The sequence below is a fragment of the Cyprinus carpio genome, chromosome A16 (genome assembly GCF_018340385.1).
Source record: "Cyprinus carpio isolate SPL01 chromosome A16, ASM1834038v1, whole genome shotgun sequence".
Classification (NCBI taxonomy): Eukaryota; Metazoa; Chordata; class Actinopteri; order Cypriniformes; family Cyprinidae; genus Cyprinus; species Cyprinus carpio.
Window position 1 is genome coordinate 4,256,745 of NC_056587.1, and position 25,023 is coordinate 4,281,767.

At 34.3% G+C, this 25,023-nt stretch overlaps 1 protein-coding gene and 1 pseudogene across 7 annotated transcripts; both read right to left on the reverse strand.

Annotated features, from left to right (window-relative positions):
• Positions 1-3,376: 3,376 nt before the first annotated feature.
• LOC109103996 lies at positions 3,377-19,061 on the reverse strand (annotated as a pseudogene).
• Positions 19,062-19,789: 728 nt separating this feature from the next.
• LOC109103997 lies at positions 19,790-24,347 on the reverse strand. 7 transcript variants are annotated; one of them, XM_042772089.1, is made up of 11 exons: positions 24,175-24,347; positions 24,016-24,069; positions 22,947-22,996; positions 22,640-22,798; positions 22,413-22,550; positions 22,081-22,311; positions 21,732-21,976; positions 21,447-21,549; positions 20,766-20,941; positions 20,616-20,683; positions 19,790-20,004 (listed from the first exon to the last, which is right to left on the reverse strand). In XM_042772089.1, exons 3-11 carry the CDS (start codon positions 22,981-22,983, stop codon positions 19,983-19,985), a joined length of 1,179 nt encoding a protein of 392 aa, XP_042628023.1. In that variant the 5' UTR covers positions 22,984-22,996; positions 24,016-24,069; positions 24,175-24,347; the 3' UTR covers positions 19,790-19,982. The 7 variants fall into 7 exon arrangements, with proteins under 7 accessions (XP_042628023.1, XP_042628025.1, XP_042628021.1 ...); XM_042772091.1 differs by having other exon boundaries at positions 23,964-24,069; XM_042772087.1 differs by having other exon boundaries at positions 24,016-24,081.
• Between the last annotated feature and the right edge of the window lie 676 nt (positions 24,348-25,023).

Sequence of the window (25,023 nt, forward strand, 5' to 3'; positions counted from 1 at the left end):
TCAAAGCGTGTATGAGTGGAGTAACTGATTTATTTTTGTTCATACGGTCAAATATTCAATGCAGAATTTAGGTTAAAATAATTCTAGCAATCATAATATACATGATTTAATAATAGCCTTTATGAGTGCAATATGGAGACAGGTGAACACAGAAAAAATTCATAGACTATTTAATTGTTCTTTTTTGCAGTTCATCCGTATGACACAAGAGGGCAAACAACTACTACTGCAGTGTTTACATCCTGAATCGAGCTCAACAGTAGGTGGCCTGTCATTTGCTCATCTATTTGAAAATCAAGTTAGGCCTAATAGAGAAATTAGATGAGAGCAGAACTGTTAACCCAAAAATGAAAATTTTGTCATCATTTTCTGAAACTAGTTTGACTTTCTTCACAAAAGATATTGGCAAAAGATTTCAAGTCATTTCATTCAGCTGAGCAAGTTAAAATGTCATTTTTTCAATAACTCATTTTTCACAATACGTCCACATATGTGATCTTTAATCAATCATATTCTGAATTTGACAATATTAGAATTAAATATTCAGTGACACGAGACCATGAGAACCAGACAAGCCCTCTGTACAGACCCTATGGTCTGCAGCTTCAACTCACCCAACCAAACGCTGGCACAGTCCTGATATTCAAGAAGGAACTGGATACATCTGACTTGCAGCCTGGAATTAAACCACACCATGTTTGTCCTGGCCAGAAGCAAATCTTTATTTTTGTCACTGATGGAGTTTGGGTTCCTTGCCAGTGTCACCTCTGGCTTGCTTAGTTGAGGACACTAAGTATTCAGCAGTATTATTGAATTGACGGTACTGACACTGTTGGATGAGAACTGAACTGAGCTGGATGATGACATCACTGTTTTCTACAGGGCTGCTTTACAGCTGAATAGAAATCCTTTCATAATTGACAATCTTTACACAGTAATTGAACAGAACTGAATCAAGGCTGAGCTGACATCAGCTAAACAATGGCACTATTGTTTTTTAGTAAAAACATTTCTTGTTTTTTTCTAATATTGCATATAATTTTTGCGCATCAGGGAGCCGCTATCAATATGCAGAGTATTTAAATCTGTTTTGAATGAGCGCTCGCTGTTCACTTTCACTTTCAATTTTGTGATCCCGTGCACTCTGTGTAAAGGAAGATCAGATATTTGTTATTGAGCTCAGGATCTGTTGAGCAGCAAATCCTCCAGCATGGTCTGTCAGTCATCTCTCCTCTCAACCCGTGATCAGTCAAATCTGGCTCCTGCAGCTCGTGTTGGATTCTGGCTGGACTGGTCTTTAATGAGCCCAAGAGGGCCGACATCACACCTCTGTTTATTTCTCTACCACAAAGCTCACATTAAGTTCAAGACATTGAAGCTTGTGTACAGAACAACCGCAGGCTCTCTGCAGCCTCCTACTTCCTCTCACTCTTATGAGTCTGCATCCCCTCCAGAAGCCTGAGGTCACTGTTCCTTGCTGTTGGAATTATTTTTCCCCCAACCCTATTCAGAACACCAAATCCCTGAAAATATTCAAGAAACACCTCTTCCATCAGAACTGAATTGCATCCTGCTGAAAACAAAATGTAAAAAAACATATTTTAATTTCACTGTTCCTTAACCTTTCCTGTACTATTTTAAACAATATCTGAAACTTTGTATTACTAGCACTTCTTGTGTTTATTGCCTCTGATAAATGGGTGGGGGTGGGGTACACTTATGTGGTGTAAATCATAAAATGTAGCACTTCAGTTATTACTGAATTTAAACCAAGTTTAAAATAGTGCTAAAAAGAAATTCAACTGCATTCAACAAAAGTTTTTTAATTCCTTATACATACACATTAATTGAAATTGAATCGAGATTGAAATATTTAATATTGACCAAACAACAATTAATTCAAATGTCCACTTAATTTTTGACACTTCTTTATAGTAGAAATATTACAGCCACTGCCATTTGTTGAACAAGAATATGTGGACTTCAAACCTTGAAAACTCAAAGCGAGGGTTTGGGCTTTTATTTTAAAATCGAGATGAACAGTTAATGTTAGCATATTTAGAAAGATAATGTTTTCTCCTGTGTTGGCACAGGTTTATAAATTATTTACCTTATAAATCTGATAGAATGGTGCACATTGTTCTCAGATCAACGTTGTAAGCAACTGACAACTCACAGCAATATGTAAAGATGGAGTTTGAGGCAGTCCACGCATGTAAATGATAACAGTTTGTGTGGAGCAGCATTTACTGTGAACAGAGCCGCCTTGGGATGCATGTACATAACCCACACAAATAGAAATAAAGAGGATATTAAACCCGCAGTGCATTTATTTATTTATTTATTTAAATCACAGTCTTTTTGAATTTACAATCGCGCTATGCTTTAATATGATTTTGTAATAGTTTCAATATTTCGTGCAGCCTTAGTGGAATGCGCCACTTCTGATATTTTGCAGGTTAATCGGGCAAAATGCAATCAAGGATTTTTTATGACCTCGTGATGAACCAATGAACCTAAATCATATTTAAATAACTATCGCTTTGAGTTGTTGCCAGATAAAATGACAGAGAAAATGTGGGCGGGCAGTGCACCAAAACCACGATTGTCCGTTATTTTCTAGTTCTGAAGTTGGCAACCCTAGTTAAGATAAATGTGTGCTCCCTAAAAATGCAAGTGCTCTGCAGTGCTCTTAAGAGGATTGTTAGGTGACAAAAAAAATAAAAATACTTGTGCTTGAGTCTCCATACTCACTACACGTGGTTTCCTGTGCTATGTGAAATAAATAAATAAATAAATAACCTGCAGACAGGAAATATTACTGCATCACTGCAATAAATAAATCTCTGATTAAATTTTGCTCAGTGACCTGTAAGGTATTATAATTGTAGTTAGTAGTCTACATTGTGTGCCACTTTTTATAGATACATGTTTTGAATAGTTTAAAATAATTATTAATTCAATACAACTAAATTACAGATTTATATGTATTTTAATCTCATATCTGACATAATAAGAGAGTCTGTAGTTTCTGTAACTGATAGGCCCAACTGTTTGGTATCAGGTTGTTCCAGCATTTCTCTCCAAACATCAGCAATAACATGAGTTTTATTGACTGCCATCTAGGGGAGAAAAATCTATTTTTCCTGTATACACGTCTAAAGGCCCGTTCACAACAAGAACGATAACTATAAAGATAACTATATTAGCGTCCACACCAGCGAACGATATCATCTGTCTATTTTAAGCGCAAGCTCCTCCGCCGCTTTAAATTCTCGAGCTCATTCAACAGATGGAAAAAATCGTTCTGAAAGTGGCTCAAATGAGAACAAGCGTTTTAGTGGTTTGACATTTTGGATTGAGAATGATCATACAGTTTTGTTTCATCAAGTATTTTTTATTTTACTTTATTAATATTTTTAGTTGTTTTTTTCTCAAAAAAAATAAAAGGTAATTTACAAATGTAAAAGAGCATTCAAAAGATAAGGCGGTTAGTTAGCAGGATTGGATGAAAATATCAGAAAAATATAAAGAGGCACTTTGGGCAATTATAATTAAAAAAAATATATATACAAATAATTTCACTGTGCCTAGATTACAATAGCAACAGAGTAATAGCAACATTTTATTCTTTTGTATCCTACTATGTTATAGGAAATAACATATTTTTTGTACATGTATCTTCCAAACAAATTATATCATGTTATATACCAAAAGAGATACAGCATATTGTTTGAGTTGCATATAACAGCTAGTGATCAAGCATGTTCAAGTATATAAAGTGGCTATGAGAGTATTTGACACAATAATAAGAAATTCCAGCATGATCTGCACAATGAAGACCATCAGTTCTGGCACAGGAGGATTTGTTCAGACAACTGTACATTGATATGATTATAAAAATGAAAAGCAGAAGATCCTCACGTCTTGTAGAATCCCTTTTGATTCTGCTGGGGACTGAGACCAAGAAAGATAAAAAAAAAAAAATTAAGGATGATTTATCTTCATATAATAATACATTCAGTAACCACAAAATGTATTTGGACACTTAAAGTTGTATGTAAATGGGATTACATTTCATTAGTTAGAAAAATGTGATATTTGATTTTCTTTTAATTGTATATTTATATATATATATATATATATATATATATATATATATATATATATCTTAGGGCAACTGTATGTGTTATTTTGGGAGCAGCATCTCTAACAACCACCAAACTCACTTTTTGCAGCAGCAGTATTTGATTTTGCGTCGTCTGTACATCATCATCTGTTAAGAAGAATGAAAGAAAATGTATAAGGCATTTGATTTTCACCTTTCAAACACTTTATAAATGACGGGCCTTTTGCTGAACTGGATCAAACTATCATAGTGAACATTAACCTGTCTGTGTCTGCGAATGCATATGATGGTGACCACAACGAGCAAGATGAAGACCACGACTCCACTGCTGATGGCAACACAAAGCCAGATGTCTACTGGAGCTTTCTCTGTGAAACATTTTATTGTCAGCAGAAGTCTTACTCACTTGTTATTGTTTTTGCATGTATCACTCTCTCCCTCTGTCTTTCACTTCGCTTACCAATCTTTAATGATAGCACAGCAGATGTCAGCTTCTCCCCCTTTTTCCAGAGTTCACATGTCAATTTTCCACTGTGCTCCACTTTCACTTCAGGTATGGACAAAGTAGATTGATGAAGATTGAGACCAAATAAAATGGAGCAAGACGAGCAGTTCCATTTCACCTCGAGGTCAGAGGTAAGTTGATGTCCTAATGTGCATGTCAGATTCACACTTTGGCCTTCGTATACTCGAGAACCTCCAGAAGAGGAAACTAACAGAAGGAGAAATTAAGAGAGTTTAGATTAAATAAGGCAAGAGTTGTTTGCATTGTAAGAGCAGTAAGAAAAGCCTCAAAAACATAAACACTCTCTGTTTCAAGCCACAGTTAATGCACAGTAATCCTTTATTCCACTGTTTGGGAATCAACTTCAAGCTACAAGTTACTCATAATTTAAAGGAACACTTAAAGATTTACTTTGAATAACATTTAATAATTCTTTGAGGTGACAACAGTTTAATTGACTAATAATATTTTTTATTTTTTTTATTTTTTTAAATACAATTACATGACCAGACTAATACTAGTGGTATTTTATCTTCGTAACCCTGTTACAGGACTTTTTAACTTTTCTTTTTTTTACTAGTTTTTCTAGTGCACTTGATGGAGACCAAATTTCAAAGAAGGACTCAATTTGTCATGACAACGCTGTTAATTTTAAACAGATTAAAAGTACAACACTTTAATGCATGTAGGATCTAAAAATATTGTCCTATCATTCAATAAAATATTTGATTATAAAAAGAAAAAAAAAACTAAAATGTCAACCACTCTAATATGTTTTTATCTGTTAATTTACATGCTACAGTTTGCATCACATGGTTATTTATATAAGTAAATATTCATGACTGTAATCCATTTGGTGAATATTGCTTGTTTGGGAAGCCAAAGCACAGCATGAGTAACAAAGTAACAAACAGCAATTTTTCCTTTTGTAGAGTACTTGTTGGAAAATGGAGATCATTATTGTGAAAACTACATTATTATAGTTTTGTCACACTATTTACTGAAAGTAAATAAGTTAGTAGTTAGTTTGTTAGTTACTAGACCCCCAAGACTTTTCACTTACCATTCAGAACCTCCACCTGGACTTTTCTGCTGAGAGTCTTGGTGCTAAATGTCAGACTGCATGTGTAAACACCCCTAATTTTCTCTGAAACAGGCAGATTAATCGATAGAACATGGTCTTTCAACTCTCTTCCCTCGGCCTTGACAGGACTGTCTTTGCCCTGTGTTTTATTCCATCTGACCATCGAACCAACGCTAAGGCTTAGGAGAGAATGTGTTGACTTCGGGTCGCTGAGAGGAGTGAAGTTCCAGTTACCACCCCTGAGACCAGTTTCATTCAAGATGGACCACGGAATGTTAGAAGACAGAGAACAAGGAATGTTGACTTTAGAGGACGAGGTATAAATGGTATCTGGAGAAGCAGAGAGGTCTGGAGGAAAAGGGATAAAAATAAAGAAAACATTATTATAATTGTTGTTGTGCAAAGAAAATAATAATAAAAAGCAACAATTTTCCATATGGCTTCTTTCTTTCTTTCTTTCTTTCTTTCTTTCTTTCTTTCTTTCTTTCATTTAACAAGGGATCTCTAAATTGAATAAATAAATAAATAACTTTTTAAAAAAGAAAATGAATTTGAACTATTTAATGAAGTAGTCTATATAAATTGCAGCAATTATATTTGCATATTATATACTTATATTTAGGCAAGGGTATCCTTACAAAAAAAGAAAAAGAAAAAAGAATGAGATTAAAAAAGGCTTTATCAGTGCTCTCTCATTCATTCGTTCTTCCCCTTATAGATCCTGACTGTAATCATTGTGCATGTTTTTCGTGTATTGTAGACCTACAGTATAGTCTTTATTGCTTTGTAAGCAACCCTGAGAATGAGCAAACTCAAGTAAATGGATAGATACATTGGGAAAGAGAGAGTGTGAAGGAGTTTAATAACACAATAATCTCACCTATTACAGAAGCAGTTGTTGTTGCGTTGGTATAGTATTTTTTCTTCGAACCATACTCCAACATGCATGTCCAAACACCACTATGACATCTAGACACATCTTTGACTTCAATTTTCTCGGTGTAATGATTGCTTAGACGACAATCTGAGTTTTCAGGTGGAATCCATGTCACTTTGGGTTTATGGGTTTAACTTTTATATTGTAGATTTTGAGTTTCACCAGCTATCACAGCAGGCACTTTGGGTATAGTCACTGAAACAGAAAATGTTGAAAGGTGGAACTTTACAGGAATGTTATCATGTAATGTGAAAGTTATAGCCTACACCACAAATTATCAGTAATGTCAAAGAGTGTGTGGGTAACCGGATTAACCGATTTAATTCAGTTCATACTGCCAAATATGCAGTGCAGAATTTACAATAATATAATTGTAGTGGTCATATTACACATGATTAATTCATTGCCTTCCTGATGTGAGTAACATGGAGATAGATGATTAAATGAATAAATTAATTTGTCATGCTTTTTTGTTTGTTTGTTTGTTTTTGCAGTTCAGCCGAATGACAACGGGGGGGAGTTTACTTCTGTGTTCACATCCTGAATCGAGCGCAACAGTAGGTGTAGTGTCATTTCCTCTTATTTAAAAAACGAACTGATAGAAATACTCACCGAAACTCCTTGCTGTCTGGGGGGGAAATTAAATGAGAGCACTTAACAGGATATTTCATCCTAAAAGTAAAAATCTGTCATTTATTCAAACTAGTCTGACTTTCTTCTGCTGAACCCAAAAGATATTTTGAAATATATAGTGCTGGTTTTGGACCCCAGTGACTTTCACTGTATGGACAAAAACAGTTCAAAACATTCTTTATAATATATTATTTTGTGCTCCACATAAGAAAGAGTGATATGAGGGTGACAGATTTTTGGGTGAACTGTCCCCTTAAGAGATGATGTGACTAAATAATTTGGATAATTTTTCTACTTGTTGTTTCTCTCTCACTCACTCTCTCTCTCTCTCTCTCTCTCTCTCTCTCTCTCTCTCTCTCTCTCACATACACACACACACACACTGTACACACTCTTACCATGGTACAGTTTGTAGGTCTTTTCAGAATTACTTGATAATACATGTTGTTCACAGCGCCAAATTTCAAAATCAGATTCCTGTACTGGTGAGATTTTGAGAGAGAAATTTGACAACAGATTGGCGTGTGTCTTTGTTTCTTTACCTACAAAAGACCAAAATACATGTGCAGTTATATTAAACATGATAACCTGATTATTACTGTAGAGTGAAAATACATAAACTCAAAAACATGCATCTCACCCCTTTGGATTCCACCCTGAGGATTCCTGCCGATAATTAGCCTTCCGTCGTTCCCGCGGTACCAGTTCACATAAACATCTCCTTTTATGTTTTGTCTAGTTTGTATGTAGTTTAATAGTACCTGTTAGTTGTTTGTTTCTTGTTTTTGTGGTGTTAGAGGAACATATTGGACAGAAAATAATTCTTATTCAGGCTGCATTTCACACTCTTCACCATATTACAACTATTAAGATTGCCACTTACCTTGCGCTTTAAGAAATCCAACAAACAGTGATATTAGTATCCAGCACGACATCATTCTGTCCTCAGAGCAGGACCAGAGAGGATGGAGGGGGTCTGTGAGACATAGAAAATTTGTCACAAAGAGCATAAAAATACAGAGGAAGGAAGGGGCTTGTGGTGGGCTCAGATTTTTTTTGATTGAAAGAAACTGTAAGAGTGTCGGATAGTGAGGGGGAGACAGAAACTTTGTGGTGGGCTACAGGTTACAGACATAAAGAATGATGAGTGCCAGTGAAGAAACATTAAAGAGCAACAGTTAGATAGACGGTGAGAAAAAAACAGCAAGAGGTGTGTCTGTGGTGGGCTGAGATTGTACATGGAGTAGATTCTTATCCCTCTCGTTTTCACCTCTTCACCTCCTCCTCCTCCATATCACCCCCTCTCTTCCTCCCTTGTTCCACGAAAGGCGGATCTCTCCACGCTTACACACAGAAAAAAGAACACCACATGGCACTGCTGGTGGTGTCGCTGAGCTTGGAGTGCGGTGTGTGTTATGCCTATTATATCTGATCTTGCTTTTTTCTCTTTTTGTGCATGTGATTCACACAAATCTGTCTTTTTACTCCTTTTGAAGAGATTCACACTAGAAAAATGCAGACACCTACTTTATTTGTTACGTTCAGTAAACTCTTTTGATTCCTAAACTAGTAACAGCAAGGTCTTGGGTTTGATTACCAAGAAATGCATGAAATGTAAAAATATGCTTAAATGCAATGAAAGTCGCTTTGGATAAATTGTCTGACAAATAAATAATTGTAAATGTTGTTGTTTTTTGATTGTAATTGGTGATAATTTTTTAATGGCAAATATATTGTTTCAATTCCAACTTTAATATTTAGTGATTTCAGTCTTAAAATTATGTTGTATTGTTATTTTTATTTTATTTTATTTTATTTTTTTACTTTTGAGTGTTCACCACTGAGAACCACCAAAAAAACAAGGCTCAAGATTTGTAGAATGAATCATTGAATTTCTGTTTCAAATAAAACAAGATCTAGCTATGCTGTGCTACACGCACATTATTGATAAATAACATGGCTCTTTCTTGTGACAAATGTGCTTTTTTTATAGTAGGCTAAGTATGTTTAGTAAATATTACCTCTGCAGCATAATTTGCAGCAATAAAGTACGTAAAAGTATGCTTCGTAGAACAGTTTGTGACTTTCTGTTCATGCTAGTTAAATTTTTATTAAAAGTTCTAAAAATCCAAAAACATAAAATCCACAATAATGCGTAATCAGCCAAAGCGAATATACATTTTCATCCAGAATGTGGTTATAAATATTCATGTTGTCCTCGTAGTGCAGGCTATTTATGCGTCTATGATTTGGCTGAATTTAAAGTGGTGAATTTCATTATGAAAAAGTGCCATTTTCAAAAAAGATTTGCAGACACGTTATCAACGGCTAAATAGAATCAGTATCACCTAATGACCAGTGGTTGCACCCCGTGAATGTAAGCTGCTAAACCAATAAAAATAAACGTAAAACCATTAGTTGAGACATACAGTTATAATAGTTTCAGCCATTTTTATGTAAGGTCCAAATATTTTTATTGCTCTGATTCAGAATTAATGCAGAATTGCCTTGATTTTGCTGCAATTTATTACAAAAATGTCTAATGAGAAAATTGTAACCTTATGAGTTTTAAGTCTCCAGTGGAGCACAGAAATGTGTTAGAAATGAGAGAAAAGTTTGTGAAGAATGAGAAACAGAAACAGAGGAAGGAGATGCACACAAAGAAACGCAACGATAGATGTAGAGATAAAGACAGCCAGAGACTGCACCTGAACAAGTAACCCAGAAAGACAGATGATCAGGGTTGTGGTCAGGATGGAGGTTAAACAGCAAACAGATGCACAGAGATGGAGGAGAAGGGAGGGGAACATTAGTAAGACCAAAAACATCAATTTCTAAATGCCTAACAAAACTTTTAGAGAAAAAAAAATGTATGGACTTGATAGATTAAGCATGTTCATTTTCATTCATGTCTGTTTTTTTATTTATTTTTTTATGAATCTTAAAGATTAAGAGAAATTATTCTGATGAAATTCCGAGCTATTTTAAAGTTTAGTTAAAACTAAACACAGTGGAAATGGAAATATTCATGTTCTAATATCCCGTATGTGATTAATTGTTTATGTTATATCTGATCATTTTCACAGCTACTCTCAGCATCGCATGCACTGAATATACTTCTGTTTTACATCCGGTACATTTGATGTCTAATGTTATATATTGGAAGGTTTTCAAGTTTCTGTTTGAAACTTTAGCAGGAACCAAGTTTTCAGCAATGTACAATATATGCTGTATGCTACAATATCCCTTTTCTGATCTGACATAAAAACAGATTAAATGAAATCATCCATAGTAAAAAGTAGTTTAAGATGTAGAAAAATATACTCACCTTATGAGCAAAATTCTTTATCGTTCCTCTTCAAAGTTGTGCAGCGGATGTGTTCACTTACAGGCCAAAATATTTCTATTTAAATTCTGTTGACGCCTCCCTTCTGTCTGATTGGCCTGAGAGGTAAAAGAAGACGTCCGGTTATTGACATGAGGCTGTTGAATTAAGTAGATTTAAAAAAAAAAAAAAAAAATGGTTATAAAATTTTCCACTGAATATCTTGAGTTGTCAAACGAGTTGTCACTTGTAAATGTGCATTATAATAATTTTTCTAACCACATTATTTCTCCATCCAAAACATTATTTTTTAGACCAATATAAAATTTCATAATAAATTTATAAAAACAGAGAATTTTACTGTCAGATCCATGTGGGAAAAAATGCAAAGACAATCATTAAATAAAATTAATAAATAAAACTGGAATGTTTTCCTATAATAAATTTTAAAAATTAGACCGCTGTGTTACGCTCAAAAAAAGTTTTTTTTTTTCTGAGTAGGTTTTTCTGGTCTGTAGAACGTAACGGATGTATTTGATTGTCATGTAAAGAACAACATGTTCTCTGAAACACTGTTTATTTTACTTTATTTTGAACTGCTAGATTTTGTGTAATATTTTGTTTAGCTTATCTGTTTGTTTGTTTGTTTTTTTCATTGTTTGTTTGCCACATTATTGTATAACTGACTTTATCTTGTCTATCTACTTCTTTAAAATATCAGTGTCCTATTAGTAACCATGAGCGGAGCTATTGATCATTTTTAATAATAACCTAATCTACTCCATTTAAAAACACTTTTTTATTAAGAATAAACATTTCTTTCTATTCCTCTGTTTGTTTGTTTTTTGTTGTTGTTTTTTTGTTGTTGTTGTTTTCTTTTTGGAGATGTTCCATTGTCCTTACAATTATGCATTTTTTTAAATCTATTATTTGTTTAAAGAGATCCAAAGAGATGCTTCATTCTAATATCAACCTTCGTCTGAATCCCAGAGTGCGTATATGTCTTGAGCAAATATAGGTGGAATGTTACAACATATGACGCCCGCACTATGAACCGATAATTCACTGCAATTTGTATAAGAACGTGAATCATTGTAACCTTTAAAAACGACCTCAGTGTGTTGAGTGTAAATTCTTTGAATCCAATTATTAGCATTTAATGCATACTTATGTAATATGCAATTATGAGGCAAATGATGATTAAATGCATTCACAAATGTAGATCATATCTTTTAAAGAAGCGATGTCAAGGATAAACTGAAGATTGCTGTTTCTGATATTATTCAAACGCAGCAAATTACCACAACTCAACTTCCTTTAAAAATGGACAAATCCAATTTGTTAACTTGCCTGTTTTTTAAAACCTGGAAGAAGGTTTCTCTGTAATGTATCACTTTTGCTATAAGTTCTGCTGATTTGAACCAATGTGGTTCCATAGAGGAAAACTAATGAAACAAATACTGAAATGAAAGCTTATGGAATACAATGGTCAACCAAGTGGTTTTTAGTAAAAGAGAACTGTGTTTTATTGTATTTTTTTCTGAAGGCACTGAAGTAAAAGTCTTATGGTAGTTCTGTTCGTTAGTTCTGGTTAGTTCTGAGTCAAGTCAGCATCTTTCTGCACAATACTTCTTTTTAGTGCTGCTAACTGTTTACATTTTTTGTTTGGCACTCACCAAATCAAATGCCTCATAAGGGCAAATGTATTGCCTTATAACTCTCATTCTGATTGTTGTGTTACGTTTGCGTTACAGAGAATTTAGAAGCCCATAAGCAATGCACAAGTCTTAATACACACTTATCTAAACAAGCTGCACTCTTAAAAAATAAGATACTTCAGTCATTCTTTGCAGCAAATTGTATTCGGCAAAGAACGCCATTCTTAACAAGAACCAACAAAACTCATCATCTCACATTATGAGTTCTTCAGGTCTAAGCACCAGCTCATTGATTTTGCCTGGTTTTGTTGAGACCTAGACACACAAAAAAGTTCTTTGTGGATTCTCCAATGCCATCAATATGTAAAACTGTAACATGTTTAAGGTTGAATAAAGCATCCTGCTGTAAAAGAATATCTACATTAAAGAAAAGCGAGAGAGCGACTGGTACTGTAGAGCATATTTCAGCGCTGTAGGACAGGAGTGGTTTGCTAAGGGGAACCACATGAAGGTTGAAACAAACATGTTGCCTGCCTCACATCTGTGTCTGAGGTTTCACCCCTCTGTCATTCTCTCTCTTCCTGCCATGCTCTGTTCGTCTTCTTCAAAAAATACCTTTAGCTTTACACAGTTCTTTATATCACCATTAACATCTATCTGTCTGTCTATCTAAGCATTTATCCTTTTTCTCTCTGAGCTGAAAGGAAAGACCCATTATAGAGGGATCCCTCATTACTCACATACACTGAAAAGGTGTTGAGACACCAACATAATCATTACCGAAAGAGAGAGAAAGAAAGCAAGCAGAAAAAGTGGGCGATTTATTTCAATATGTCCCATACAGGTTTTCATTACGTGTTTCCCCTTCAGCAAGTCATTTCTGTGTGTACTCGTCTGAAGAACCGAGGACTGATATTGTCTTCGTTTCCCACACATAACTTGTGCCAAGGTATTTTTGGAGAGAATAATCTGCAGTTTTGTTCTTTGTTGCTATTTTATCTGCAGTCTTCATCTGGTCTGCTAAAACTGGCGAGAACTGTACGCATATATTGTGAGAGGTTCGCTATGGTTATGTGACCAAGAGGGGATCCCTCTAACAAATCTGATTCCTCAGAAACTTTCAATGATTCACACACATCTGCTTAGACTGTGGGCCGTAGGAAATGTTGAAGAAGTCTGAGGCGTGCAGAACGCTGAAGAGGGCTAAGATGGGTGCCATTGCTTTTGGTTTTCTAGAGTAAGAGTTTCACATGGTGAACGAAGTGTTTTGGAAAAGTGAGTGGAAATTACATAAAAAAACAAATTGCATTTGTCTCTTTCGCTCTTGAGTTTTCAGTTACAAACCTCCTCCATTTATTGAAGTCCTGTAGGTTTGAAATGCAAGCACGGCTAAATGTCAGTGGAAAGAGATGTTAAGAGAAAGAGAGGTTACTGACATTTGGCCTGATGCTTATGAAAATGTGTATTTTTAGATTAATGTACAGAAGATTAGATCATATTTTAGACGGCAAATTTCGAAACCTCATGGTACAGATGGTGATTATGTTCCATTGCGTAATTATGTTCACGTCATTGTATTTCTTGCACGTTGTGTTTTTTCTGCTGAAATCTGCAAATTACCAGTATTTATTGATGTATTTTCACAGAAATTATTATAAAAAGGTTATACTCATTTTCAGGAATCTGTCATCTGCAGTGCAGCGTTATTTCCTATATTTATGTGATCTCATTTTCACGTGGAGTTTGTTCCTCTGAATGATTTTTTTATTTTTACATTTCACATTTGGATATGAAGATGGTTGTTTATATTTTGAGTTGAACAAATCACCAGACATCCTGAGTGTGACAAAAATATAACTTAATATAACTTTCAAAAGAATATCTAATTTTCAAAATCATACTAACTAGAACTTATTGCCTCGTCCATAACAGCAGTCATGCATAAAACCACATTTGCTGATTTGTTTCTAATGAATTGCCTTTTCTGTTCCATAATATGACTAAGGGTCAGGTAGGAAAACCCTCTCACAAAATGTGTGGTATGTGTGGGACAAAGCTGAAGTGAGAGGATGAGAAACAGAAAAATGTCTGTATGACACACTTTGTGAAAGAGGGAATCCTGCTCTCATTATGAAAATCACTCCCTCCTTCATAGCAGCAGCACACAAACACCAAAATCAAACACAGACGCACTCTATTTTCAGACTTGTTAAAGTTACCATTTCACACTCAAGAACTGCAGTCTTTAAAAATAAAGGTGCTTCACGATGCCATAAAAGAACCTTTTTGTCTAAATGGTTCCATAAGGAACCTTTAACATCTGAAGAACCTTTCTGTTTGACAAAAGGTTCTTTGTGGCGAAAGAAGGTTATTCAGATTACAAAAAGGTAAGAAAGAGATGGTTCTTTAAAGAACCTTTGACTGAATGGTTCTTTGTGCAACCAAAAATGGTGAGTGCTGAGTGTGCAGCAATAAAAATAAAGGGGGTCACTTTATAAATTTTTGGCCCATTGTGATGTAACACTGAACCACCTGAAAAGTTGTTTTCTTGACTATTAAAACACATTTACAATATTTTTTATTTCAATTCCACATTCAGCGATGCAGAATCTGTGAAACACGTGTTCTGTGCTTGACAATGCACTACATTTAGCTCCTAATGTTCTCGCTTGTTTTGCTGTTCATATCTTATTCTCTTTATTTTATGGTTTTTATGATTTTAATGGTTTTTTTTTCTTTTTTTTCATTATTTACAGTCAGATGAGGATGTTTTTTTTGCCAGAATGAATTCTCAGAAGATCAAGAGATCATGTTGTTGTCTGGTGACTTTATTTAAGAGTACATAAAATATTGTCAGTCAATCATGACTTTCATTATATCGATAACACAAAATAACTACATTTTCAGCTACTAAAACAACGTAATGAGAAGGTATTTAAAGTTCTGTAAAATTTTAATGAAATGAATACTCTAAACATGTTACACTCTTGTGGAGTTGACGGCTTGCTCCACATAGTTTGATACCTTCAGTTTTCAGTATAAACATTTAAAGACTGGCATGTTAATGCAGGAGTGCTGCTATATTAAAGATTATTATACATGTATGGCATATTGCATATGTACGTCATTCAAACTTCTCTTTCATAAGCTGAGATAAATACATGTATGCACAAAATTGAACTTTGTGTATGTATATATGTATGTATGTATGAATTTGGCTAATGGCTTATTGCATATAAAAGTTTTTTTTTTTTTAACTGATAAACAAAATACTGTACTTTCTGTTTCTGTGTGTACAGATCATTTTAAACGTAATGTATTATATTGAGCACAATATTATGTTATTGGACACAAAATCATGATAACAAAAGATTTCGACAACGGCCAAACAAATCCTTGCCTGAGAAACTGAAGCTGTGTTTGTCTCGTGCATAATACATTATATCACCCATTGTAAGGCATTTGATATACGCAAGGTGTGCAAATAGCTGTTATTACATAAAATTTTATGATTGTGCTCATTTAATCACTTTGATCCAGAATTTTTTCATTATCTCAGTTTGTATCCCAAAGCATTTTGTGTCTGTCCTACAAATGTTTCTATCGCTGAACAAGAGCCGTTCTGCAACTACAGGCCGCTGCATTAGACAGCAAACGGCCAGAGACAAAATCCACTCTTTTAATCTGTTGTTTTACACTGTCATCGTTAATACTGCTGTATCTACAATAACTAAAAACATAAGATGAGGTAACACTTTATTTTAAGGTAATGTTATTAACCTTGTTACATGTATAGTAATAATAGTAAATGATGCATAATTACACGCAACTAACCCTAAACCAAACCCCAACTCTAACCCTAAGTATAAATAGTTAGTTAGTATTACTCAGAACTTGCTTGTGTAATTACATTGTAACAGTGTCACCCTAAAATAAAGTGGTGATTACTAAAAATATATGTCAATGATTTCACTGTGCAGCGTTAACTGCACCTGCTACACCTGAGGTCAAAAGTGCTCTCGATGGGTTGATTTTCGGGAAGATGTTTTTGATGATTTGCATGTAAATAGATTTTTTCATGCCATGACAGAATGAGACAAAAATGTAATAAAGTTTCTACAGTTTAGTTGTCTCCACTACATGTTCCTCTGAACACTACATGTTCAAAACACAGTTGTTTTGTTGCTTAAGGTCAGTAGACTTCTGTAAATTTAGTCATGCTGGAATGATAATGATATTTTCAGAATAAAATTAGCATGTCATAGAAAGTATAGAAGATAACCATACCCAGACATCTGTGAGTACAATAGAATAGCCTGACAAACAGAATTCCTATATGACATCATCGACATGCTTGTATATTGTGGCAAGTTTTATTCACATGAGCGATGCAATGTGTTACAAAGATGAACTACTGAAAAAAAAAAATTTAATTAATGTGGTTGCGAGGGATAGCAGACCTACATCTCTTCCATGTTTTATTTGTTATGAAATGAGAACAAAACCAGATCTTCAACAGAAGACGGTAGTGTCTGATGAAGACGCACAGTTGTTTTTTTTAAATTGGGCATCCGTTTTCATTTTTTATAAATGGCCTCAGAATGTTTTTGGACATAGGCCACACTTAAACATAGAAAATCATTGCATTAGATATTAAAATATCACATTTAATTGGCATTGTTGTTGTTGTTTTCAATAAGACAATTTTCAAGCAAACTATTTGAGATAATAATACAATAGATGCACTGTTCAAATGGAGACTAGAAGTATTTGGATACTTTTGGGTCGTCAGATGAGTTAATGTGATGAGCTACAACTGTGGTTAAGACACCTGTGTAACCTTAAGGTGAAATTCATACAGCCACTAAACAACATCTTAAAGCCAATTTTAAATGTATGCATTTGACAGACTGTCTTCCAAATCAACTTGTATTACATTCGGTTGCATTTTATCAGGTTCTCCTGGGAATCAAACCTATGACCTTGCCATTACTAACACCATGTCATGCATACAGTACATCAGAAGATATAGTTAAAGAGCAAAGTTATAACAGCATTTTGTTCGCACTTGCTTTTAATATTGTATTTGATATTATATCTAATGCAATGACATGAATTTTTAAGTCTGACTTTTGTTGGCACTGGGTAGAAAAAAAATGATAATCTGCAATTAATGTGGATTTATTTTCATTAGTAAAACTTGGTGGAGGATGAGAATGTTGTTTATTAAAATAAATTCATCGCTGTTAAGTGAAAAAGCTGTCCTCAGTTTTCATTTCCTGCAGAGACTGTATCAAACTTATAATAAGGAAAGACTGACATTCAGTACCTGCAAATTTTTGAATCAATATATTCATATGCGATATATACTAGTGACTTAAACATGAAAATAGTTTTTTCAGTATAAATGTAAAAATCGTTACATTTTTCTGAATTACGTTTTATGTAGGTTAAGAAAATGTGTCTTGCTTGTTTACGTTACTTAAATATACACATTTTTTACTTTTATATCTATATCTCAGTGACCTAATATGAATTAAATTAAATGTCGCAAATACAAAAAGGCAAATACAAAAAGTATCCAATTTGACTGATTCAGTGTAACCGTGTGAACATTTAACGTATCACACAACTGTTGAAACTTCAAAAACATTCAGCTTATCACACAAAACTACAAAACACTAAAATTGAACAATACTTAATATTTTTGACCTAATCTTCATCCAGTTTACAAGAGTCTACCTTGTCAACAACAAATAATTTTGAAAATACAATTAACGGTTCATACTGAGGCCTTGGCCTTCAGAACAGATAGACTTTAACACAATAATAAAACGCCTGATATCTGTTAATATTCTATTCTGCATTATGAAGGCTAACACTTTCAAATATATTTTATGGCTACAGCAATAAGAGCAATAAGATGTAATCTGCAAACACTCATTACCAAACACAAAATCATTACTCAAAGCATATAATTTTGCAATAAAATATCTGAAAAACAACCTCAAATATTTGTATGTAAATAACAGTACACCTGAAAATGTCTCTTCGAATGGTTATTCATGCTATGGTTATTGAACTTTTGATCATTCAATACCATGATTACCAGGGCGTTGCACAAGATCCCGGGCCCTATGCATAGGCAGTCCTGACGGGCCCCCATGACCCCCCATGACCCCCCAATGAAAATATACAGGTAAAATAAAATATATTCCAGACTTTTCAAGGGCCCTCTCTTCCTTTGGGGCCCTGGTAATCAGTACTGGTTTTACCCCCAGGCCGACGCCCCTGATGATTACTACAAACAGCACACCAGAAACGTAAGATCGGCATCCGAAACGTCTGAGCAAAACCTCACGCTATACAATTAAAACAGTATATAGGACCATATGATTGTAATGATCAAAACAAGTTGCTTGTGAACATCATTAGCTAACAAACACATCTCCGCCACTGCCATTTTGTTTGGAATATTTTATAGCTCGTCATTTGTGTCAGACATTTAGCTGAAGACAAAACACTTCTGGCTTTTTATATGAGAAAACACATAGCAGACATGCAGACTGGCCAAAAACAAAAAGCAGCATGCTTTGTGTTTGTCATAGTAACAGAACAATACTTACAGTTGTGATGAGATGAGTGTCTGTTCAGGGTCTCGGAGCTACACTGACATTTTCTTCCAAACACACTCGTGTCATACACACAGGGCAGGAAACTACAACGTGATTTGCGCAGCTCTACGCTCATGTGTCTGTGGTAACATAGGCCTTTGGTTTTACTTCAGAACTACTCTTCAGCACTGTTTACCCCATTTCAGTGTCACACATTTATCTGCCTTCCATCTGCATCAGATAGCCTTTCTTAAAGCTCCTTTCTCTTTGTCTTTCTAAATAGTGCGTTTTTATGTTATCCTGCACCCAAAAAAGGTACAAAGCAGTACCCTTTCAAAAAGTATTAATATGTACACTTCAGTTACTAATATGTACTTTTAAAGTACTAATATTTACATTTAAGGTAGTAATATGTGCTATTTAGGGGTAAATAGGGTACAAAGATGTACATTTCAGCTTTTGTACCTTAGGCTACCACCGCATTGACAGAATTGTACCTTTTTACTGTATATCAAAACACACAGACACACTTTTGAAGTCAAAATCAGATTAAAGTTCTTCATAAAATAGTATTCTTTCAAATTGCTGCACATAAAAAAATAAACATGCAATTTTTTTCTGTAAGTTTTGATGTCTGTGAACAGCTGTACACGTATGGACACCTGTGAACTAAAACAATTCCAGCTGCACCAGTTTCTGCTCATTAAAATATGGGGAAATACACACACATAGAGCAGCCCACACATGCAGAAGCATGTTAAAAGATTTTATTAAAAAAAACATTCAACATTCTTGTCATTAAAAAGTAAAAATATTAAAAATATTTATATTATATACTCTGCAACAGGATTTGTTTTAAATGTACGGTAAATGCCACATATTTATAGCCCGGTTCTACAGCAAATCTTGAAAAGTGCATGTTTTATTTAGCATCATTAAGCAAGAAGCACATTTAAAAGCACAGGCCCAGCGGGGGGTGTTTTTTCGGGGTCTTGAGCTCTGCTCCTCTCAGTTGGTGTGGTTTGGGCCTGCTGTACGTGAACATGGGTAGTGCTTTTGTCTGGGCCCTGGAAGTGACCTCACTCCCTGATCCAACTCTACTTCATTCTTAGATTCATTCTCAAAAACAAAAAAAACACATGCTGTAAGACTTCTGTACTATAGGGCAATTATGCTTTAAGCTTATATAAACTGTTAACTACCAATTTTAGGAAATACACAATTGTTGTGCCACAGAATACATAGGATATATGAACTGTGTAAATATAACATCCCTACATTTATTCATTTTGACATTACCAGTAATTATACAATATGGTGTAAAACAATAGGGATCCGCATATATTCAGTCCAATACTGATAAATGGCAGACCTTAAAACTCTACACTATTTTGTGAAAATTTTATTTTGATACTGATAAATGGCAGACCTTAAACTGCCAAAAAAAAAAATTAAAATAAGACAAAAATCTAAATGTAAAAATAGGGGAACAAGCACAAACAACCAACACCAACCAATACTGAAAAATTGAAAATAAGGTCAAATTCATTTTAACAGAATATATAGTGCAATTAAAACATTAGACAACATCTTTTGGGTTAAAATTTCCATTTTTGCTTGAACTATCCCTTCAAGGCAATATAAAGGCTGTACAAACCTTACAGTAAGCCGGACTGTTAGTAATACTATTATCATTGTATTACACAGAGTAATGGAAGAACAGGAAGTACCTTTTGCATCGGCAGTAGTCTTTGGCTGTAAGAGGCTGCCGCATGGATCTCAGCTTCCTCACCCGCTCCTAGGCAAAAAAAATAAAATAAAATAAAACCTTAAATGAGCCATTTCCTTTCTTGCTTGCTTTCTTCCTTTCTATCTCTTACCTTCATCCATTTGTTCCTTTGTCGGACGAGAACAGTCACGACGATAAGTCCGATAAGAACCACAGAACTGGCTCCTACAGCAATCCAGACCCACAGCTCTATGCCATACACGTTCTTGGTCAAGATTTCCTTAACTGAAGGTGTTTTGCCTTTGCCTTTAGTGAACACCTGTCCACCTGTTCAGTAATCATTACAAACAGATACTGGGCCTTTTATCTGGGATTTTGCTTAGTGCACATGAAAGAGCCTAATTTCTATTGTGGAATGAGATTCATGCTTCTAGGGATGCAGTGATATTAAAATTCTGACTGATACTAATACTTATTTTCATGTCATGGCCGATAACCAAAAAAATGGCTGATATTAAAACAGTATATTTTGTCAAATTAAATTAAAAATAACTCAATAAATATAATGTTATATTTATTTATTGAAAATTATATTTATTTAGTCAATTATTATTGATTCTAAATATTAACTTTAAGTGAGAGTTAGATGACAGATAACATAATCTAAATGTACATATAGGGTATATGAGCATACACATTTCAGTGTCCAATATCAATATGTATATTACTGACTAATCTCTAACATCTGCCAATAATTGCTAAGGTTCTGATAGAAAGTGTGCATCCCTACAAGACTGATTTTGTAAAGTTGTGAAGTGTAGTTTTGCTTTACCTGAATGCTTGTCCAAAACCGTCAAAGTTATCTCAACACGTAGACTCGCTCCACCCTCAAACTCCACTGTACACACAAACTTCCCTGCATCTCTATGCTGCACCTGAGAGAATATGAGGGGAAATTACTGTCATCATTTAAAAATGGTTCTTTTTTTAGCATGGATGATTCTATTAAGAAACTTTCACATCCATGGAACCTTTTCAATTTCACAAATAGTTCTTTATACAGGAAAAGGGTTCTTTAGGTTATTAAAATGTTCTTAACACAGTGTAGGGTATTCACATTTTTCAAAGTGACATCAAATTTGGTGCTGAGTTGCTCAGTAGTAAAGTTGACTTTTGATAAATCCTTGCCATTCCAGTGTAAGCCTTTGTTTTCTGTGTTCTTCAGGGTTGGGAAAGAGACATCGGAAAGGTGGTCAGCCTTCCATTTCCCATCCACAACACGCTGAGATACACTCTGAGGAAGAGAACAGGGCAGCTTTGTGTCATCCCCTTCAGAAACATTAACAGCTGTGGTCTGGAGATCTGTTGGAGACCGAGACAAATGTCACTTACAGCCTGTAATGTGAAGTATTACAGTAATAAAAAAAAACATTCATAATGAATAACCACTACTGAGTAACACCAACCAACAACAGTCAGTGTTACACTGAGCTTCAAAGCATCCTTGACTTGACACGTCCACTGGCCTGCATCTTTTAAAGTCACAGACTTCAGTTGAATTACTTGACTCTTTTCATTATGTTTTTGACCATTAGGGGGTCTCAGCCATTGTACTTCAGTATTTGAGTTTCCTGTAATGTCACAGTGCAGCTCTGCATCATTAGACTGCACCAGCACTGGGCCTGGTTTAGCAAAGACTGAGAGAGAAAAAGGAGTAAATATGTAAAAACTAATACAATAATTCTAAAAATAAATAAATACAAACATAAAAATGACAGCCAAAGCTGTCTTCTCTCACCTGACACAACATAAACGTTGTGTTCTTTCACTGACCCTGAATAACTGCAAATATAGTTTCCAGAGTCTCTTGTCTCCAGTCTGGAAACCTTCAAATATTCTCCGTTTGTATTTGCTTTTAATACAATATGGGAAGGACCTTTAAAAATAAAATCAATTACAGTGTGACTACTCACAAAACTTCATATTCAAATCATTTTTGTATCGAAAGGAGAAAAAAACTGATACCCTTCAGTTTAGCTCCAGTTTTGCCTATGACGATAAAGATGCGAACATTATCAAATTTCCATTCTGTATCACTGTTTGAAGGTGCCCCACAATTCATGGAAACCTCATCCCCAACTCGCTTATAAAACACATCACATTTCCCACATGATATATACAGTGCTGATGGAGGGAAGGATAGAGAGCAAGGAGGGTTAAACAGCAAGACAGAGAACGCTGTGCAGACAGAGTAATTATAGACTGTTTAAAAAAAAAATTATTGTACATCTTAGAATGATGTAATGCACTTTATGAATTTATTTATGCTCACCAAGAAAGAGAAAAAAGAGGATCTTGCAAGTTGCCATTCTATTCTTTTTTCTGAAAAATATGGTCAATGAAAAGAAAATTAGCTTATTTTTAAATCAAAAGCCCAGCGTTTTATACATCAGAGATTAATAAATTTTTATTCATAAAAAGAGGCTCATGCTTTTGCAAAAAATAAAAATTATAATAATAATAATAATAATAATAATAATAATAATAATAATTTAAACTCCCTTCAGTAAGTTTGTTTCGTTCTCTTTCGTTCTCATTTTATCCCACAGTAAATGTTTGGACTAGAAATTGATAGGCCTATTCGTAATTTCAAATATTAACATTAAATTTGAGTAATCTGAGACAAATGCCTAAGACACTTACATTACTTTTAAGCTTTACAAGCTATTACAAATATGTAATGCCTCCAAATTTTACACATATTTAAAAAAACAAGCATTGGTAGACACAGAAGAAACAAACAATGGATAAGATGCTTACTGTTTCATTTTATATTTATTTTATTTTTTTAATCAAAGCTATAATGTAGCTATCTCAAATGTAAATTAATTTACACAGGTTTCCCTTCGAATGTTTGTAGTGCAAGTGAGCATTTCTATTTGAATCTGCTATTATTAATATAGATTATTGTCATTACAGGTTATTATTACAAGCTGATATATTTTCATAAACACTTATAATTGCGTATTTTTCGTTTACGTTTCAATTCTTAAAATTGGCAGTTTTAAATTTGAATATAATTATATATTTAAAAATAATTAAAGTTAACTCAACGAAAATATAAAGCATTATAAATGAGCATCATGGCTCCATATCGAGTGTTAAAGAAAATCTTTTGTTGGTAAAAACGGTATCTGTACGTATCTCGTCCAGAGTTTGAAGAATGATTTATTAACCCAAAATTCTGATGCTTCTCTTTTCATCTGGGTTTTCCGTTTTATATAAGATACCATTACACACACGTTAAGTATTATATTTCATAGTTGACCGCTCTGCTTTTCTTACTCACACTGGGATGCTGTTTTATGTTCTGTTGACAAAGTTTCAAAGAAGTTCTGTACCTTTAGTCCAACTGCCAAAAACCGTGTGCGAGAAACCAGCCGATACGAAAGAACCTGCACAAGAAACTGAAATGAGGTATGAGAGCGGAAGAAAGCAAAAAAAAAAAAATTGTTGTATGGAGAGCAACAACCAGAGTAGGGCAGAAAAACGTCTCTCACATGCACTTCTGAAGTGGGAAATCCTTGAAATGAGGGCTAGATTCACAGTAGGGTAACAATAACGTAATATGCATATGAATAAAAAAATTAATCGAGGTCAGTATTTTTCAACTAAACCGACAAATTGCTGCCAAATCTCACACATCCAGCGTGAGACTCACACAACTGACACTGTTCTCACCCTCTCACGCCACACGTCCAGTTTCTCACACAGTGACGTCTGTTTATTAGTCCTTTTATATTTAGAACATAAAGTAGGCTATAATTACCTGAAAGTACTGATCTATGAATGTTTATTTTGTAATTTCAACTTTTATAATTTTTATCTAATAATTTTATATTTTATATAATCCTACTGCACAAAATACCTGGGGAAGGTGGGCTTCATACAACATAAAAACATTAAATATATTAATATATCAACTTAGGTAACATACTTCATGTTTGCAAACAAGTTGGGAGGTGGGGGGTGGGATATAACAGTATTTAAAATGAGTAAAAACAAAATGCATGTTGACAATAGTCTATAGGCCTAATGTAAAAACGTTACAGGCAAAATGTATAATTTGAAGAATGCTATGCAAACATATTAGTTTGAAACTCATTTGAAACTGCTTTGGCAGCAGTGGGCATTAATTTACGTGTGGACTATTTGGCATCTGAGCATAGTAAATTACCGTATAATGTTTTTCAAATGTAGCTTTTAAAGTTAAAACATAAGTAGACGGATTTTCGTGGTTGGTGTTTATGAATAAAGCTTTAGCCTATGTTAATAATGTTTATTGAGTTTGGTCATTTAAAAACGGTTTAATGCATTAAGCCACGTTAAAGGTTTTCCTTTAGAGGAAA